At 42.8% G+C, this 20,926-nt stretch overlaps 1 protein-coding gene across 1 annotated transcript in view; it reads right to left on the bottom strand.

Annotated features, from left to right (window-relative positions):
* Nucleotides 1–20,926, bottom strand: part of CEP192 (centrosomal protein 192kDa) — a 156,496-nt gene that overhangs the window by 15,206 nt on the left and 120,364 nt on the right. The window contains exons 30-38 of the mRNA XM_011985552.1: nucleotides 17,526–17,786; nucleotides 17,156–17,271; nucleotides 15,226–15,347; nucleotides 12,174–12,356; nucleotides 11,549–11,672; nucleotides 9,923–10,028; nucleotides 8,664–8,871; nucleotides 5,575–5,654; nucleotides 4,080–4,175 (exon numbers count right to left, since the gene is read on the bottom strand). Coding sequence (XP_011840942.1) covers nucleotides 4,080–4,175; nucleotides 5,575–5,654; nucleotides 8,664–8,871; nucleotides 9,923–10,028; nucleotides 11,549–11,672; nucleotides 12,174–12,356; nucleotides 15,226–15,347; nucleotides 17,156–17,271; nucleotides 17,526–17,786 — 1,296 coding nt within the window. The remainder of the gene's footprint in view (nucleotides 1–4,079; nucleotides 4,176–5,574; nucleotides 5,655–8,663; nucleotides 8,872–9,922; nucleotides 10,029–11,548; nucleotides 11,673–12,173; nucleotides 12,357–15,225; nucleotides 15,348–17,155; nucleotides 17,272–17,525; nucleotides 17,787–20,926) is intronic.

The raw sequence follows: 20,926 nt of genomic DNA, 5'->3' as shown, positions 1-20,926 counted from the left end.
TCTTTCCCCATTGAACTGTCTTGGTGCCCTTATTTAAAAAAAAAAAAAAAAAAAAAATCAATTAACTATAAATATTAGGGTTTATTTTGGGACTCTCAATCCTATTCCATAGTTCTATGGTACCGTCAAAACCACACTGTTTTGTATAATGTGGCTTTGTAGTAAGTTTTGAAAACACGGAGTGTAAAATCCTCCAACTTTGTTCTATTTCAAGATTGTCCGATTATTCTAGGTCTCTTGTATATCTACATAGATTTCAGAATAAGTCTTTCAATTTTAAAACAAAAGTCAGATGAATTTATTTTTAAATTAGTTTTTCTATGTTTTATTTAACTAAATTTAGATTAATTACAACTGTGCACTAAATCTTAGAATGAACAAAGAATAAAGTGGGCTTAGATTTTGGTGCAATTTTTTTGCAGGGCAGGGGACAAAGTTATACAATGGTATAAGGTGTATAAATTCACAGGACAACCCGTAAAGACCATTTTGGAAAACATATTTGAGGGGTTTGTGAAAGAGGCATTTAAAAAATCTTTGATATTTAAGTCATTCTTTTTCTAACACATTTATTTACCTTTAATTCTTTAAAAAAATTTTTGAATTTTTGATTAATCTCATTCTGCTAGATTCTCATGCGACAAATGCTTTTTATGTAAAATTGTCTTTTTCCTGCTGTGGTCAATTTTGCCAAAGGTTTGTCTATTATTATTATTTTTTCCAAAAAAGCAGCTTTGGAGATGTTAATCTTCTCTCATTTCTTTGTTTTTAATTTCACTATGTTTTGCTTTAGAACATTTTTTTCTTTCTTTGGATTTATTATTTTCACCATTCTTCAACTGACTGCTTAGCTCATTAATTTCAATTTTTTTTCTTTTTAAAATAGATGCATGACACCTATATCTTTACCACTATGGGCCCATTGTTGTTCCTTTTTTCTTTTCCAACTTTTACTTTAGATTCAGGGAGTACATGTGCAGGTCTGTTACCTAGGTATACTGCACGATGCTCGGGTGTGAGGAATGAATGATCCCATCACCCAGGTACCCAATCATTAATTTTTCAGCCCTTTTCCCCCTTCCAGTAGTCCCCAGTTTCTATTGCTGTCATCTTTATGTCTATCAGTACCCAATATTTAGCTCCAACTTGTCAGTGAGAAAATGTGGCATGTGGTTTTCTATTCCTGTGTTAATTCATTTAGGATAATCGCCTTCAGCTGTATCCATGTTGCTACAAAGGACGTGATTTGATTCTACGGCTGCACAGTATTCCATGATATACATGTACCAATCCACCATTTCTTTATCCAATCCACGGGTGATCAACAGTGGATTGATCCATGCCTCTGATACTGTGAATAGTGCTGTGATGAATGTGCAAGTGCATGTATCTTTTTAGTAGAACAATTTGCTTTCTTTTGGGTATATATCCAGTAGTGGGATTGCTGGGTTGAATGGCAGTTCTAAGTTATTTGAGAAATCTCCAAACTGGTCTCCATGGTGGCTGAACTAATTTACATTCACACTAAGTGTATAAGCATTCCCTTTTCTCTGCAGACTTGCTAGTATCTATTGTTTTTTGACTTTTTATTTTATTTTTTTGAAGACAGGGTCTCACCCTGTCACACAGGCTGGAGTGCAGTGGTACAATCTTGGTTCACTACAACCTCTGCCTCCTGGGTTCAAGCAATCCTCCCACCTCAGCCTCCCAAGCAGGTAGGACTACAGGTGCGTGGCACCATGCCCAGCTAATTTCTGTATTTTTTGCAGAGACAGAGTTTTGCCATGTTGCCCAGGCTGCTGACTTTTTAATAACGGCCATAGTGACGGCTGTGAGATGGTATCTCATTGTAGTTTTGATTTGCATTTCTTGATGATAAGTGATTGGAGCATTGTTTCATGTTTGTTGGCTGCTTGTATGTCTTCTTCTGAGAAGTGTCTGTTCATGTCGTCTGCTCATTTTTAGTGGGGTGAATTGTTTTGGGCTTGTTCAATTGTTTTAAGTTCCTTATAGATCCCGGGTATTAGACTTTTGTCAGATGTACAGTTTGTGAATGTTTTCTCCTCTTCTGTAGGTTGTCTGTTTACTCTGTTGATAGTTTCTTTTGCTGTGCAGAAGCTCTTTAATTAGGTCCCATTTGTCAATTTTTTTTTTTATTACAGTTGCTTTTGAGAATTTAGTCAAAAATTCTTTCCCAAGAGCAAAGTCCAGAATGGTGTGTCCTAAGTTTTCTTCTAGGATTCTTACAGTTTGAGGTCTTATGTTCAAATATTTAATCCACCTTGAGTTAATCTTTGTATGTGCTGAAAGGCAGGGGTCCAATTTCATTCCTCTCCATATGGTGAGCCAGCTATTCCAGCACTGTTTATTGACTAGGGAGTCCTTTCCCCACTGCTTATTTTTGCTGAGTTGTTGAAGATCAGATGGTTGTAGGTGTGTGGCTTTATTTCTGGGTTCTCTACTCTGTTCCACTGGTTTGTATGTCTGTTTTTGTTTTGCTACCATGCTGTTACGGTTACTGTAGCCTTATAGTATAGTTTTAAGTCAGGTAGCACGACGCCTCCAGATTTGTTCTTGCTTAGGACTGCTTTTGTTATTCAGGTTGTTTTTTTGGCTTTGTATGAATTTTAGCATAGTTGTTTCCAGTTTTGTGAAAAATGACGTTGGTAGTTTGATAGGAACAGCATTAACTGTGGACTGCTTTGGGCCCAGCTTGGGTTTTGACTGGGACTGTGTTGAACATGTAGACCAATTTAGGGAGTGCTGCTGCCTTAACAAGGTTAAGTCTTCTGATCGACTGACACGGGATGTCTTTCTTGTTGGGTTTCTTTTTGCGATACCTCCTCATATGCTGAACTCTATTCGAGCAGTGTGTTTATCCCGCCTCATACGCTGAACTCTATTCGAGCAGTGTGTTTATCCCGCCTCATACGCTGAACTCTATTTGAGCAGTGTGTTTATCCCGCCTCGTACGCTGAACTCTATTCGAGCAGTATGAACTCTATTCGAGCAGTATGTTTATCCCACCTCATACGCTGAACTCTATTCGAGCAGTATGTTTATCCCGCCTCATACGCTGAACTCTATTCGAGCAGTGTGTTTATCTCGCCTCATACGCTGAACTCTATTCGAGCAGTATGTGTTTATCCCGCCTCGTACGCTGAACTCTATTCGAGCAGTATGAACTCTATTCGAGCAGTGTGTTTATCTCGCCTCATACGCTGAACTCTATTCGAGCAGTATCTTTATCCCACCTCATACGCTGAACTCTATTTGAGCAGTGTGTTTATCCCGCCTCATACGCTGAACTCTATTTGAGCAGTGTGTTTATCCCGTTCTGCTCTGCTTCCGTTGTGGTTTGGGAAACGAACTAAACTACATGTGTAGAACTGTGTGTCTTTCCAAAAGAAGTGAGAAGCCCTCTGAAAGGCTGTTATACAGACCCAGTAATGTGTGTAGTTTGCAACAACTGCTACAGCTGCTTCAAGATTCTTTTACGGTCATTTCTGAGTTCACAGCTACATTCTATAACTTACTTTCAGTCTGAATGTCTAATAAATGAGCCAGTGAGCTTCAGCAATTAGAATGAAAAAGTATATTGCTGAGGCCAGGTGGGGGATTAGTGTTGTTAGGAGACATTTGAAGGGAATATGTCAGGTATAGAAATGAATTAACATTTAAGAGGGTCATAGTAGCTGGAGGGATCTGTCACCCATGAAGATACACTGCTGACTATGCCACAAACACTGAACTGTTTTTGGGTAATGGCAGGTTTTTCTGGCTACGGCTGACAGACAAAACTCTCATCTCCATCAGTGTAGTACGACTGTAAGCACCGGCAGTCTGTGGTCTTTACTGCTAAGTGAGCCACTCTGTTTAGCGGACTGCTCTTCACACTGAGACTGCCTGCTACAGCGCATTGCGAGTGAGGCAGGCTCTTCTCTTGGGTGCACACTGGCTCTGTGAGTAGCACTGCTCTGGGTGAAACAAGCTAAATGGGTGGAATCAAATGAGGCACTCCTGGACAATTTACATGATGTTCTTACTAACTGCCTATGGAAAAAAATATCGAAACCTACTTTTTGGATCCCATGGCTTTCCAGTAGACCAGAAATAGGAGAACATCTGAATGCTGCATAGGTGGCTCTAAAAACGTCTCCACTTTCATCAACTCCCTGCAAAGCAATCATTTAAACAAATTAAAAACCATAAAGCCAACGGATCAATCCCACAGAGACACTATTACCTCTATGGCTGCTGAGAACATACCACCACACTTAGCAGTGGAAAAGGAGAACGCAAGGTATTCCCAAAATGGGAGTGCTACCTGACTGAGCTCTGCAGAAGGCCATCATGCTGACTCACATCACCAAAGGAGAGGTCACACAAGGCGACTTTTATCAGTTCCCTGGCTATAGTGATCTTTATGGTGAGGCTCACAATGTCAAACAACTATCTTTTGCTCAAAGACTCTGAAGACCCTGTTGAAAGTGCATTTTAATAACTTATGCAATACCAGTTTTTAATTTGTATTTACTTATTTTTTTAAGACAGGGTAATATCTGCTCTGCTGCCTAGGCTGGCGTGCAGTGGCGCAATCATGGCTCACTGCAGCCTCGACAGCCTGGGCTCAAGTGATCCTCCCACCTCAGCCTCCCAAGTAGTCTTTAATTTTTTCACAGTAGGTCCAGAAACTGTTTTTTGTACACATTTGGTTAGTATTATGGCTCAAAACTGTTACTATCACACAAAATATATGGCAGAGACCACAGCCCTGTTCTAAACACCACCAATGACAAACCCACTGAATTCAGGCGGTGCCCTGGTGGAAACTACTGCCACAGACAGTAGGCTGCCACTCACTGGCAAAGAGTGCTCAGCTCCCTTTCCTGCACCGCTGGCTGGGAACATACGACAGCACTCAGAACATGAGGGGAAAGCCATGCATGTGTATATACAATGCTCAGAAATACGGTTTTTACGTATTTCTCAAAATACAGTTATTTCAGATAAAATTAGGGCTAGGAGACAGCATTAAATGGAGCAAACATGTATTTCCACACATATTCTCTAATTTGACTCTCAAAACCATCTTGTGAAAAAGACTGGGCATATATCATCCTCATCTAAAGAGAAAACCAAGTAAATGAATTGGTGGAACAAATAACCAGCAAGGCCAGGTGCAGCAGCTCACACCTGTAATCTCAACACTTTGGGAGGCTGAGGTGGGAAGATCGCTTGAGGGCAGGAGTTCGAGACCAGACTGGGCAGTGAAGTGAGGCTCCATCTCTACAAAAAAACAAAAAGTTAGCTGGACGTGGTGGTACACACCTGTGGTCCCAGCCACATGGGAAGCTGAGGCTGGAGCATCACTTGAGCCTGGGAGGTTGAGGCTACAGTGAGCAGTGTTCACACCACTGCACTCCAGCCTGGGCGACAGAGCAAGACTTTTGTCTCAGAAAACAAACAAGCAAATAACCAATAATATCAACCTATGCTCATAGTCAGTTTTTAGAACGTCCTGGAAAAAGTTTAAACATTAAAACGATTATATCTGAGGCAGTCATGACTGACCTTGACATAAGGTGGAGCTAAAGATGACAGATGCCATTTCACGTCTGTGGTGCCGTGATTCTCGAGTTCCAGACAGCTCTCTAAAAGGAACACATATATCATAACCCAAACCCAGAGAGACTGGAGAACAAGCAGATGACTGTGACAGGCCTTACTACCTCATACTGGGGTTAAAAGAACCCAATCACTAGATCCCTAAAGGAGTTCAACAAGAACCACAGTATTTTCTTAAAAAATCAGGTATGTCAGATATTCTGTTTTAGGTTTTATTACAAGTATAATGCAAAGATACCAAAGGGCTTATGCAGAGGAGCAATAAGATGATTTACATTTTTAAAGCGTTACAGACTGCTCTGTAGAAAAGATACTGCAAGGCACTGAAGTGGACGAGGAAGCCGAGGTAAGTCATGGCTGCAGCAGTTTGGCTGTGAGATGACGCACAGGGTGACTGCCTCCAGCTTGGACAGTGGCAAAGGGGAGAAACAGACGTGGGCATGTGTGGCCTCTACTTGGAAGACAGGCTTCACAGGACTTGCTGATGGACTGAGTGGGAAGAGGGAGGAAGAAGAGAACTCAGAAATAACAACCGATGAACAGACAGTGGTGCCACCTACTGCCATGGTTGAGCCTGGAGGTGGTGTAGGGCTTCTGTTGGGCATACCACACCTGATGTGCCCATGAGACGCCCACATGTGGGAGCCAAGCAGGCACCGGGGTGTGATGCCTGGGCCCCAGCACATGGGAAGTCATGAGAGCCACAGGCCACAGGCCACACGCCACAGGCCATCATCACACAGGGGAACACAGAGAAAGAAACGCACAGGGAGGCCGGGCCGGGACCCTGCCAGGCTTCAGAAATTGGGAGAGGAGTCAACAAGGGGTCAGAGCAGGAGCAGGTGAGGCAGGAAAACTTGAGCCCCAGGGCATAGCAGCTGCACGGAAGAGTCCTCCAATGTGGAGGAGCAGTCGACAGTGCTGGGAGGTCAAGTCAACCAAGACACAAAACAGACCCTGGATTTGGCACATGGAGCTCTTAAGTGACCTCCACAGGATGGGGTTCCGGGCATGAGGTGACGGCAGCCAAAGCCTAAGGAAGTGAGGGCAGGGGGCTGCTGAGATGGGGGAAGCCACAAGGAAAGGGTGTGGGGGCCAAGGAAGATGCTTCTTAACCCGGTAATGGTGGAGTATACTGGGTGCTGGTGGAGACGCATCAACAAGGAGGGAGAAGCTGATGGCTCTGGAGAGAGAGGGGATCACAGGAAGCCCCTGAAAGGTGAGAAGGGACAGGCCTGGTTCCAGGCAGAGGGTTCATCTGTGACGGAAACAGAAGCCGTTCACTGAGTCTCAGGGCCTCTCTATTTTTCATGTGTGAGGCAAAGTCAAGGGTTAGGAAGAGTGACAGCAGGAGCAGGGGAGCGGGTAGAAGCTCCCAGAGGAGAGAAGGGCCCCCAGTTGCGGGGGTGGCGGGAGCTGCAGGACACACACAGAGGAGCAGAGGCAGCAAAGCCTCAGGTGGAGGGGCACCAGGAACCCCCAGCAAGGCGGAGCAGCTCCCTCCAGCGTGGTTTCACTGCAAGGGTGGAGGCAGGAGGAGCCAGGCTCCTGGGACAAGCCAGGGTTGGGATCTTGCCAGGCAGGAACAGAGAGGGAGAGGAGCACCCCACAGTCACGGAAGCCTGGGAAACAGCAACTATAAGGACAGACTCAGGAGTCCAGGGAGTGACAAGAGGAGAGGGGCATGGGCAGGCTGGGAGAGAGCACAAAACAGGCAGGGCCCTCGGGCAGGGGGGGTCTCAGGGAGGACAGAGAACTGCTGTGAGCCCTGGGTGAGTGAGCTGAAGAGATGGGCGACAGTCAGCAAGTGCCAGGCTCAGAGTGGGGAGCTCCAGAGTTGAACAACAAGGTATGGGAAGAAGACCATGGAAGCAGGAGGCTGAGGCTGGGGGTAGACAACATCAATGGAGAGGCAAGGAGTTAGAGGGCCAGGCAAGAGATGCACCCATATCATTTCTAACAGGTCCCCCGACAACACTGCTCATTTAGCCTGAGCCAGCAGTGAGAGAGACAGACAGGGACAAAAAGAAATGATCTCAGGACTCTCGAGGAATGTCAGCAATACAGAGTGCCTAACGGACAACAAACAGCATGCTAACTGCTGTACATGTACCACTGAACACAAACGCTCCTCACGTCCCAATAAACCCATCCTAAGTTGCAATGAACCTAAGTGAAAAACGCATTTAATCCCCCTAACCTACCCAACATCATAGCTTAGCCGAGCCTGCCTGAAACGTGCTGAGAACACTTACCTGACCCACAGATGGGCAAATCCTCTAACACAAAGTTCGTTTGATAACACGGGGTGGAATATCTCATGTCACTTATTGAAGACAGTGCACTGCAGAATACAGTATCCGCTGTTCACCCTTGTGATCGCGGCTGACTAGAAGCTGTGGCTCAGGGTTGCCGCCGCTCAGAATCACAAGAGGGTGCAGCACCATGTGTCGCTACCCAGGGCAAGGTCAAAAATCACAGTGCAATTTTCATTGAATGCACATGGCTTTCACACCACCACTAGGTCAAAAAATGGTAAATCGAGCCACCGTAAGTCAGGGTCTGCCCATATAGGAATTACTGAATTTATCCTCGAAGCCTTCTCTGGAAGGAGTTAATTCCAAAGGCCATTTTACAAACGGGGAAACTGAGCAAGTCTACTGGACCTGTCTGGAGCCTCAAGGTCACGTGAGTCAGTGATGAAGCCGGGCTCCACCACTGGCCTGCCTTCTTCATCTGCTAACTTATTAACAACTGTGGTCAAGGATCTTGTGAGAGTTGCACAGGAAAGATTCTGACCATCAAATAAAACCTAGGATTCCTGGAATACACACAGTTAGTAAATGCCAAGATTTCACATTTCAAGATTGTTTAGATCCCAAATCCAGCCCATCATGGAAATGATTGCTAGTGACCACTTTCCCCCTGAAGGAGGAGGAAATCTGTATTTATCACCAACTTATTATGGCTAAGAATTAAGTATAGACTCAATATATCAGCAGACATTTGAATTACATAATTTTGTGATACAATACCTGAAGTTTCACCAGGTTCTGTTGTACAAAAAGTAATACTCTTCTTTCTTATTTCAACTTTTGTGGAAGGCGGTTTTGTCATTGGTTTCACCAAATGACTGACTGCAGGCTCAGATATTGGGGAAAGAATTCCAAATGGTTTGGAGGTCAAACGAGTTAAAAGTTCCACCTGAGTTAAATCTTCTCGAATCTGAACTTTCACGATTTTCTGAAACGAGCCAAAGACAGGGATAAGCTACAAAAAACATACCTATCATTTTAAACGAAACAATTCCATTTTTAAATCATGGTAGAGAAAAGAAATGCCAAACAAATGAAACATCAATAAATTTAGGAATTAAAGTTTATTTATTTAGATCTCAAGGTAAATCTGTGACTCTGTCTCCTCTCTCCCACTACCTTTGTTTTTAAAGCAAATTTCGAAAATTAGTAATCAGTTCTAGGCTCCACTCTCTACACCCATTCCCCAAGATAACTGTTCTGATCACTATGGAAAAATTCTTTTTCTTTTTTTTGAGATAGAGTCTCGCTCTGTCGCCCAGGCTGGAGTGCAGTGGCTGGATCTCAGCTCACTGCAAGCTCCGCCTCCCGGGTTCACGCCATTCTCCTGCCTCAGCCTCCCGAGTAGCTGGGACTACAGGCGCCCGCCACCTCGCCCGGCTAGTTTTTGTATTTTTTTTTAGTAGAGACGGAGTTTCACCGTGTTAGCCAGGATGGTCTTGATCTTGTGACCTCGTGATCCGCTCGTCTCGGCCTCCCAAAGTGCTGGGATTACAGGCTTGAGCCACCGCGCCCGGGCCACTATGGAAAAATTCTATACCAATGCTCTAACTAGTTGGCCTCAGAATACAAATAATCATGCCTGGGTATCCACGGCAGATCAGTTCCAGGATCCCCTGAGGACGCTAAAATCCTCAATGCTCAAGTCCTGTATATAAAGTGACACAGTATTTGCACATAACCTACATACATCCTCCCATACACTTTAGTTCACCTCTAGGGTACTTATAATACCTAATACAGTGCAAATGCTATGCAAACATTTGTTATACTGTATTTATTTGTATTATTTTTCCCCCAAATAATTTCAGTCTGTGGTTGAATAATTTCAATCCTTGGATGTGGAACCCACAAATACGAAGTGCCAAGTATACTTCCATTTGATTTCTGAAATTAAGTGCTAATGAGGATTGTGAAACTGAAGCTACAAACTAACACAACTGTCACTCAAAGAAAAACTGAACCACTTTTAAAAGTACCTTCTGTCCAGCATCACAGTGTATATAGATCAAACCACTCCACGGGAACATTGACTGTTTTGTGGATAAGGAGGAATTAGGACTCACAAGAATTTGTAGTTTACTCCTTTAAAAAAAATTAGTAAGAAAATTAGAAAGAGCCTGCATTTTAACAGCAGTAATCACAGGAGTTATAAATACTGTCTACCAGCCAATGGCCATTTCCTCCCTGCTCAGGCAGAGCAGAGAACAGAGCTCACTCCACGCGGCTCCCACGTGCTCAGCCCATCTCCACCCGACTCAACGGCTAACAAGGAACTCGCCAGTGCGAACCCATGACACAAGGGCAAAACTCATGTGAACACAAACGATGACTTAGGAATATCATTTTAAAAGCAACTCACGGTAAAAATTTCTAGAGCAAAAGACCAAGACTACAAAAGCTCTGAGCCACGTGATAAGAAAGAAGAATGTAGGTGCAGCACGGAGAGAATGAAGCAGCGGCAGAGGAAACTGGAAAAAAGGGTGGGGGCGACGGAGAAGAAATGAAGAAAAAAATGTGTTTCTATATAACCCGGCTGCTCATATTTTCTGGGCTCAATATTCTCTTCAAGAGCCAGGGGATGCCAGAGAAGAGTTTAAAAGTGGACAATGGGATAAGAAATCACCAGACTGAAAAGCTATTTCTGTCAACATGTCAAAAATGACAGGGCAAGATTGTCTTCCCCTGACAAACACACGAGGCTACAGAAAAAGCGGCCTGTGAGGAACCTGCTCTACCGTTAGCTGAAAGGGTGTGTGGCACATGAGAAACACTTGCTGCATGCCGAATTGACTGCTCTGGTTCCCACAACGTCTCTCTGGAGTATCCCTAACCATGCCTCAGCTCAAAGTCTCAGTCAAGTAAACTCTCCTAAAATTTCAGCATATCATTTTGCAAAAACTAAATAAACTTCATGTGGTCTCTCTGCAAAGCTGCTAATCCCAGATAGAAGGGAACAGGCAGCCGTGGGCGCCACGCGCTGGCCAGGTGAGGTCCCGAAACGCCGCAGAGCTGTGGCTTTCCCACCTATCAACAACCAGGCTGTGGACAGGCTGTGGCCGTGTGTAAATGGCTGGCCCCAAGAGACGTCCTTCTGTCCTAGAATACTCTACGCAGAAAACGGTCAGCAAGGTTATGGCTCATACATACTAAAAGCGAGGAAGCTTTGTCTGAAAAACATTCAGAAAAACAGAACACACAACCCAAACCAAGAAAAGAAGCGGCAGAAGTGTTTGGGCTCGGGACACATCGCGACCCCTCATCCCATGTCCAGCTGCATTCCTTGCTTTGTCATTTTGTGGGCAGAGTCCTAAGAAGGAAACGCTCTGAAGTCTTCACACCAGGGACTCTGTTCCACCTCAAATGTGTGTGTCCCTTTACCCTCCTGGGTGACAACATAACCAGCCGTGTGCAGATCTCTGCTCCACTAGTCCGCCTGCCACTTGAGCCCACAGCTGACCTGCAGAACCATGCACGCACTTTGTGCAGAGTCAGCACGGTGCAGAATTTAACTGGATAAACTACAATGACATATTATTTGACCTTTAGAAAGTCACCAAGCCAGCATCTAAGTAACACGCAGAGAACACGGAAGTCAGACTTACTCTGGGGCGACACATCCATGCTGCGGTGTGACTGTGAGGCAATGCGCTGGCCAGCACAGCTCAAATCTCAATAACCTCACAGAGTTATTCACAATCTGAAAGCATCCAGTTTTTGCCATGTCACCTATTTTGTCAGATAAATAAAATGTTACTTACATTTAACAACAGTGAAAAAGACAAATGTTAACAACTAATAAACCAGAACCCTAAATAGATACATGAGTATGCTACTGCTTTCTCAACTGTGCAATTACAGAAATTTCCAATCCTTGGTAGTAAACAAAAGGAAAAAGGAAACCTGGAAATTGTCACTGCTTGGTCTTAACCTGAGCACACACCTGCGTAGCAGATTCACTCTACTCTGCACCAATGCTGTATCTCTGTGGGCAGGGGTGTGGCTCTGCCACTGGGGAACTGGGAGCCTCGTTGAGGAGTGTGGCCCTGGGACAAGGACTCTGCTCTAGGCAAGTCTGAGTGGGGTCTCCAACAGTGGAAGCAGGACCTGGGCAAGGCACAGCTCAATGTGCAAGAGCCCATGTGTGTCTTGGATGGGCCATGGGTACAAAGGAAGTACAGGCCCAGACGCCAGAACAGACCTCTGAGGTGTCACAGCTGACATACTCACAAGGAGAAGGAGCTACTAGAATCAAGTGCTCGGGCAGGACAGTCCACGGCTCTTCGGAGGCCAGCTGATCCGGAGGCGGGCGAGCCGCCTGTGAGAGAAGAGGAGAACCTTGAGGACCTCTGACTGGTAAAACATCCAAAGAGATGTTGCCACCATGTCTCCCAGAAGCTCCCAAGTCGCTAAAAAATTATTTAAAGATGAAAAAGTTAGACAAGAAGAGACAGAGACAGAAGTTAAAAATGATAAAAGGCCAGATTAGGCCGGGCGTAGTGGCTCAAGCCTGTAATCCCAGCACTTTGGGAGGCCGAGACGGGCAGATCACGAGGTCAGGAGATCGAGACCATCCTGGCTAACACGGTGAAACCCCGTCTCTACTAAAAAATACAAAAAAACTAGCCGGGCGAGGTGGCGGGCGCCTGTAGTCCCAGCTACTCGGGAGGCTGAGGCAGGAGAATGGCGTAAACCTGGGAGGCGGAGCTTGCAGTGAGCTGAGATCCGGCCATTGCACTCCAGCCTGGGCTACAGAGCCAGACTCCATCTCAAAAAAAAAAAAAAAAAAAAGATTAACATCTCTAGATTAGGCCACCCAAATTTGTATATACAAGAAATGTTAAATTAAATGGTCTTTGAGTATCATATATTTTGACGTGGAAATTTTAAAAGAACACAGTAACTATAAATTTAGATTTATAACTTAACCAAGACTCTTGACTGAAAAAGTTTAAATCAACTACAAAAATATGTGCCATAAATTACACATTTTGTAAAAGCAAGATTGTTACACAAATCTTTGGAACAGTAACATGCTCAAGGAAATGTTACTGAAATTCATCACATAAAAGCTTCAGCTGCAGTGTACTCACAGGTGATCTATGGTACAAACCAACAAATAAAGTGAAACTGTTTTCTCCATTCATCTGGACAATAAATATATAATCACAAGGAATACAGTATTCCTTGAGGTGAAATTCTGGTGTCCCAAAGACCTGGCCTGAGTCCCAGCTCAACCCCATCTAGATGGGTGATCTTGACAGTTACTTGAGCTCTTGGTTGGCTGTGTCAACACAACTCTTAATACATTATGTGTACTTAATTTTTGGACATGCAGCTCTACCTGGAGCATTTGCCCTTATTCAGGTCTCATCTTCGCCTTACCACCTCCTCCTTTTTCTTCAAGTATACCTCAAGAATCATCTCATTCTAAGTGAGGTGCCCTCCCAGATTTATAAACACAGCTCTCTCTATCACAGCACTTTTCACATCACACCTGAGTCATCTGTCTTCCCCTGAGTCTGTAAGCCCCTCATGGACAAGGACTGCATCCAGTACCTCTGCATCCAGTGTCCATAGACCTACTGGCACTCTGTCTTCTCAGGATGCATCCACCATTCAACGAGAGGACTGTCGTTGTATGGTGGGGCTATGCCACCTTCTGAACCACTGCAAACTCTGGCTCCCTACAGTCTTCACCACAGTTGCACCGTGTTCCTAAGTGTTAGTGTTCCATCTCCACAGCACAGTTCAGCTTATCTCGTATTTGGATCCTTCCTCTGAGGAAGAGGTGGGGCTGCAGTGGGACGGATGGGTCTTCAGTTTCCACTTCAAATCCAAGGCTTTTTTCCTTTGCTCTGGTCCCCAGCACACTCCTAACAAGTCCATTTCAAGTCTTTTTGTCATTTTTAACTAACTCATCCTTGCCTTCCCTTTGAGCAGATGATCTAGACACCCACTTATTGAAAAGTTCACAGACTATTCAACATCACCCCTACCAAGGCATAAATGTCCTTTCATCACTTCATATTTCAGAAGCAAAATATAATCCATCACTAAAAAAGTAGAAAATAAAAACAGGGAAAAGCTACCACCAGAAATTTACCACCAAAACTAGCCACTTGTTCTTTTGGTGTGTATATGCCTGTAATTTTACTTATGTAAATATATGTAATAACTTTTAGCAAAATGAGATCTTACTATGCAAACTTCAGAAAGGTTTTGTGATAAATGAAGAGCTTTCCATGTCATTCAGAACAGATTCACATTATTGTTCTAATGGCTTCAAAATACTCTACTGTGGCCGGGCGCGGTGGCTCACGCCTGTAATCCCAGCACTTTGGGAGGCAGAGGCGAGGGGATCAAGAAGTCAGGAGATCGAGACCATCCTGGCTAACATGGTGAAACTCCGTCTCTACTAACAAATACAAAATAATCAGCTGGGTGTGGTGGTGGCCTGTAGTCCCACCTACTCGGGAGGCTGAGGCAGGAGAATGGCGTGAAATCGGGAGGCAGAGCTTGCAGTGAGCAGAGATCGCGCCATTGCGCTCCAGCCTGGTGGACAGAGCAAGACTCCATCTCAAAAAAAAAAAAAACATTCTACTGCATAATTAAATGACTCCCTATTCTTGGGCATTAAGGTTACTTGTAGCTTCTTGCTATTACAAACACCACTATGGTGAAAATCCGTATATACATTTTTACACAGTCTGTATGTCTCAATATATTTATATTTTGTAGGAATAATAAATACCGTTAAATATTTGAAATGTTTAGTGTAAACAGGGCTAACCATCTAGGTTAGTGTCACCTTATTACTACCTATTTTGAAGATTTTTTGCCACCACTACATCTTCCATAAATCTTACAATAGGCACAATAGAACAGTAACCTCAAAATGAGTGCGAGTTTGCAATCAAATCTAAGTAGCAATTAATTTGATTTAATAATGACCATTTTCTTCTTCCTGTTTACAAGGTTGCCTAGAGAATAAGTGCAGAAAGTATTAGTAACATGTAACATTTATATAGCAGCAAAGCTGTTTCACTGAATCCTTGTTAACAACTCCGTATGGATGAAAAGCTAGATGTCGCTCCTCTTCCCATTTACAAGATAAGGAAACTGATATTCAATAATGTAATTTGTTCAAACTCATACAGCAGGGCTGTGGCTCAAACTCTGCCTGACACTGTATCTAAACTAACACTTCCTTCTTATATCACATCGCTGGACCTAGATAATACTACAAACGGCCCAAAAGATTTAATACATCAAGACACGCCAAAATTCTTACCTTCAGTTACTAATAGCTCATCTTGAAATGCTTCAACAAAATTAATGTTTTGAAACACACTGTGTTCTGGAAGTATCTCTTTTATCATCTCTGGTTTATGTAACAGGGCCCTGGCATGAGAGATTTTTTTTTATTATTATTTAAAAGTGCCATTATATATAAAATAGCTTTAATTAGATTTTCACTAATGCATTTGGCAAATCCCACTAATACTGAAATATCAGTACACAGACCTTACACCTAAAAGAAAAATCTGTTTTGGAAGTTCCCTCGAAATTTACACATGGTAGTAAAATTATCAGTTTCAGTTAAATATTAACATCAAACAAGAATTCCCTAAAAGAAGAGTAAAACTAGATTCTTTTCAGGTCCTACCTTTTCATTAGTTGTGATAATGTGGTCATAGCTAGAAATTTGTCTCAGAACACAAAAGAACATGCTAAAAAATGGGAAGATTTGACGGGGAATATCTCAATTACCATATAACCATGTTTATCTGGCTCCTTCCAGAGAATCTGAGGTGAGAAAACTGAAATGTAAATTTCTCTATAATACTCAGATGTCCACAAAGAAAATCTCACTACTATAATTTTATGTCAAAGAGGAGTTTGAAAACAATACGCTGACTTCTATATCCCAATTGAGAAAAAGAAAAACATCAGAATACCTCATAATATGATTTCTCCAAATGTCAGTTTCTATTTCCAAAATACTTAAAAAAGAAACAAAACCAGGTCCAAAGGCAAGCTTTTTATTTGGTCTGTTCTAACATCATGTAGCAAGCCGCCATTAAATTCCCTCTTGTAAAACATTCCAATGACCCTCAACAAATTAAAAACAAAACAGTTTCCCAAATTCTGTATCAGAATAAAACACAGCCAAGCACAAAGGGTTGGAAGGAGACAGGCGTATTCCTCCACACCCCCTTTCTAACGATTTTTTATTAGCAGGTGACACACCATGAGCTGCACTCATCCTGTGTTTAGGTCCTTTAGTCTAGGAAACTACACTTTACAATGAGAGAATTCATATCTTTGAATCACACCTAAACCTAAATCAACATCCTAAATTTTCCAACAGTTCAGCATATCAAACTATGTTTAAATTATCTATTTATTTATTTATTTATTTATTTGAGAGGTCTGGCTCTGTCGCCAAGGCTGGAGTGCAATCATAGCTCACTGCAGCCTTGAACTCCTGGGACTGTGATTTTCCCACCTCAGCCTCCGAAGCAGTGAGGACTACAGGGGCACACCACCACACCCAACTGAATTTTCTATTTCTTTTCTAGAGACAGGGTCTCATTATGTTGCCCAGGTTGGTCTTGAATTCCTGGCCTCAAGCAATCCTCCCACTTCAGCCTCCCAAAGTGCTGGGCATGAGCCACGTAGCCTGTCCTATATTTACATTAGATAGATCAGATTTTACAGTAGTTTGTACTTTTTAAATAGCTGCAAGTTAAACATCTTATACATTTCAAAAATTCGACTTGATCCTTTCAAATAATTCACAGCATTCCCAGAAATATTACTAACTAGTCATCTGTTTATACAATACAATCATTCAGTAGTTTCTAATCTTTTATAAAACTGACACGGTCACTTGACACGTCGTCAAGAGTACATTATAAAAATGGTCCTATTATGAAGTATGATGCAGGTAATGAGTAAGGGAAGAGTGGCACAATACATTCATCTAGAAAAGAAGGCACATTCTGAGGAAATATAGGAGATGAGTTTCCTATGGGTATTTTTTCCTCACATTGTGGTAGCTCATCACCCACATAAATTCTACCATGATTTTTCATCTACCAATTCACTAATAGTGAAATGTTCTAAAAATTCCACATCCCAAGCCACAGAAGCCTTCATCATTTCTACTGAATGGTTCCCAGCATTGTGTAAGATAAGTCATCTACCTGCGATACTGCTGTCTTGAAATTTCATCTCCACCAAGTAAGTATACAGTCGATAGTTCTGTTGCAGTTTTATTATTGATTCCTCTGTCTGATGGATTATATATTAAAGTAACATCCTGATGCCAAGAAAAAAAATCAGGAGTAAATATTAAATATTTTTAAGTAATTTCATTCTGATTCAACAACCTTATGAGTCTAAATATCTGACATAGACACAAGTGCATGTGCATGGCATTTCCAACATCACATAACTATGTCCACTCCTACATTATTTTCAAATTTTATTTTGGCTTTTGGCTTTAAAATACATAATTATTAACTTAATTTTAAAATGAGTTGATGTTGTTAGCACAGAAACTTTTATACTTACTTCTTGTGTTCTTTCCTTGAGTACAAATTTATCTGGAAAAATCCTCAATACTTTCGGATCCAGCAAAATTTTTTTCTGAGAATCCTTAAAACCTACTGCTTTAACAAAAGCTGCTCGGGAGCCAGTGTTGCGGACAGAAAAAACAATTTTACTTTCTTTGCCAGGTACTAAGCCATTCACTGTTACCATGTAACTGTCAGATAATTTTTTAACGCCTTCCAAAATAAGATTGCTTGTTCCTCCATATCCAGACAAAGGTATCTAAAAGAATATACATATCCAAAATTATTTTAATGTTAAGCAGAAAGCAAAACACTGAATTACAGTCAGAAGAAAATTCAGAAAGATTTAATACAATTAAAAATTTTAATGTTTGTGTACTTTGAGTAGTAGTTCCTCATTTCCAGTTCAGCGGTATATTAAAGACTTTGTTTTAAGGAAAAAACAAACAAAAGAGCAGCAAAATTATCTGGCTTCTGAAATGCTAAGAATTAACTATTTCAAAAGCCCAGCTTAGATGACAGAGGAATAATACAAAGATTAGTACAGATATGCTTAAGAAGTTTATAGGGTAAAATATACTAATATTTTTAATTTACTTTGAAATGCATTAAAAAGATGAACTGGGGGCTGCCAAGGTAGCCGAAAAGGAACAGCTCCCGTCTGTAGCTCCTAGTGAGATCAACACTGAAAGCGGGTTATTTCTGCATTTCCAACTGAGGTACCTGACTCATCTCATTGGGACTGGTTAGAGAGTGGGTACAGCCCATGGAGGGTGAGCCGAAGCAGGGTGGGGCGTCGCCTTACCTGGGAATCGCAAGGGGTTGGATGCCCTCTCTCACCACTCCTATTCAATATAGTATTGAAAGTTTTGGCCAGGGCAATCAGACAAGACAAAGAAATAAAGGGTATTCAAACAGGAAGACAGGAAGTCAAATTGTCTCTGTCTGCAAATGACACGATTGTATATTTAGAAAACCCCATCATCTCAGTCCAAAATCTCCTTAATCTGATAAGCAGTCTCAGGATACAAAGTCAATGTGCGAAAATCAGAAGCATTCCTATACACCAATAATAGACAAACAGGGTCAAATCATGAGTGAACTCCCATTCACAATTGCTACAAAGAGAATGAAATACCTAGGAATCCAACTTACAAGGGATGTGAAGGACCTCTTCAAGAAGAACTACAAACCACTGCTCAAAGGATAAGAGAAGGCACAAAGAAATGGAAGAACATTCCATGGTCACGGATAGGAGGAATCAATATGGTGAAAATGGCCATACTGCCCAAAGTAAGTTACAGATTCAATGCTCTTCCTATCAAGCTACCATTGACTTTCTTTATAGAATTAGAAAAAAAACTACTTTAAAGTTCATATGGAACCAAAAAAGAGCCCATAGAGATAACTGCAAGACAATCCTATGCAAAACGAACAAAGCTGGAGGCATCACACAACCTGACTTCCAACTATACTACAAGGTTATAGTAACCAAAACAGCATGGTACTGCTACAAAAACAGAAAGACAGACAAATGGAACAGAACAGAGGCCTCAGAAATAACACCACACATCTACAACCATCTGATCTTTGACAAACCTGACAAAAACAAGAAATGGGGAAAGGATTCCATATTTTTAAAATGGTGTTGGGAAAACTGGCTAGCCATATGCAGAAAACTGAAACTGAATCCCTTCCTTACAACTTATACAGAAATTAACTCAAGATGGATTAAAGACTTAAATGTAAGACATAAAACCATAAAAACCCTATAAGAAAACCTAGGCAATACCATTCAGGACATAGGCATGGACAAAGACGTCATCACTAAAACACCAAAAGCAATGGCAACAAAAGCCAAAATTCATAAATGGGATCTAATTAAACTAAAGAGCTTCTGCACAGCAAGAGAAACTATCATCAGAGTGAACAGGCAACCTGCAGAATGGGGGAAAATTTTTGCAATCTATCCTTCTGACAGAGGGCTGATATCCAGAATCTACGAAGAACTTGAACAAATTTATAAGAAAAAAACAAACAACCCCATCAAAAAGTGGGCAAAGGATATGAACAGACACTTCTGAAAAGAAGACATTTATGCAGCCAACAAACATGTGAAAAAAAAGCTCATCGTTACTAGTTACTAGAGAAATGCAAATCAGCCAGGCATGGTGGCTCACACCTGTAATGCCAGCACTCTGGGAGGGCGAAGTGGGCAGATCGTGAGATCAGGAGATCGAGACCATCCTGGCTAACAGGTGAAACCCCTTTACTATTAAAAAAAAATACAAACAATTAGTCGGGCGTGGTGGCATGCACCTGTAGTCTCAGCTACTTGGGAGTCTCGGAGGCAGGAGAATCACTTGAACCTCGGAGGCGGAGATTGCAGTGAGCCAAGATCACGCCACTGCACCACTCCAGCCTGGGCAACAGAGCAAGTCTCTGTCTCAAAAAAAATAAAAAATAAAAAATAAAATAAAAACCACAATGAGATACCATCTCACACGTTAGAATGGCGATCATTAGAGATTCTGTTCCAAGATGGCCAAACAGGAACAGCTCTCATCTGCAGCTCCCAGCATGATTGACACAGAAGACGGGGATTTCTGCATTTCCAACTGAGGTACCTGGTTCATCTCATTGGGACTGGTTGGACAGTGGGTGCAGCCCACGGAGGATGAGTCAAAGCAGGGCAGGGCATTGCCTCACCCGGGAAGTACAAGCGGTCAGGGGATTTCCCCTTCCTAGCCAAGGGAAGCCGTGACAGACTGCACCTGGAAAATCGGGACAATCTCGCCCAACTACTGAGCTTTTCCAACGCTCTTAGCAAATGGCACACCAGGAGATTATATCCCACGCATGGCTTCACGGGTCCCACGCCCACAGAGCTTTGCTCACCGCTAGCGCAGCAGTCTGAGATTGACCTGCAATGCAGCAGCCTGACACGGGGAGGGGCGTCCGCCATTGCTGAGGCTTGGGAAGGTAAACAAAGCAGCCAGGGAAGCTTGAACTGGGTGGAGCCCACTGCAAGGCCTATGGCCTCTATAGAGCCCACCTCTGGGGGCAGGGCATAGCTGAAAAAAAGGCAGCAGAAATTTCTTCTGACTTAAATGTCCCTGTCTGACAGCTCTGAAAAGAGTGGTGGTTCTCCCAGCACCGTGTTTGAGCTCTGAGAACGGACAGACTGCCTCCTCAAGTGGGTCCCTGTCCCCTGTGTAGCCTAACTGGGGGACACCTCCCAGTAGGGGCCAAATGACACCTCATACAGGCTGGTGTCCCCCTGGGATGAAGCTTCCAGAGGAAGGATCAGGCAGCAATATTTGCTGTTCTGTAATACTTGCTGTTCTGCAGCCTCTGCTGGTGATACCCAGGCAAACAGGGTCTGGAGTGGACTTCCAG

Source organism: Mandrillus leucophaeus, unplaced genomic scaffold, assembly GCF_000951045.1.
Source record: "Mandrillus leucophaeus isolate KB7577 unplaced genomic scaffold, Mleu.le_1.0 Scaffold286, whole genome shotgun sequence".
NCBI lineage: Eukaryota > Metazoa > Chordata > Mammalia > Primates > Cercopithecidae > Mandrillus > Mandrillus leucophaeus.
The sequence above is the reverse complement of the archived record's forward strand: the minus strand, read 5'-3'. Positions and strand labels throughout refer to the sequence as shown.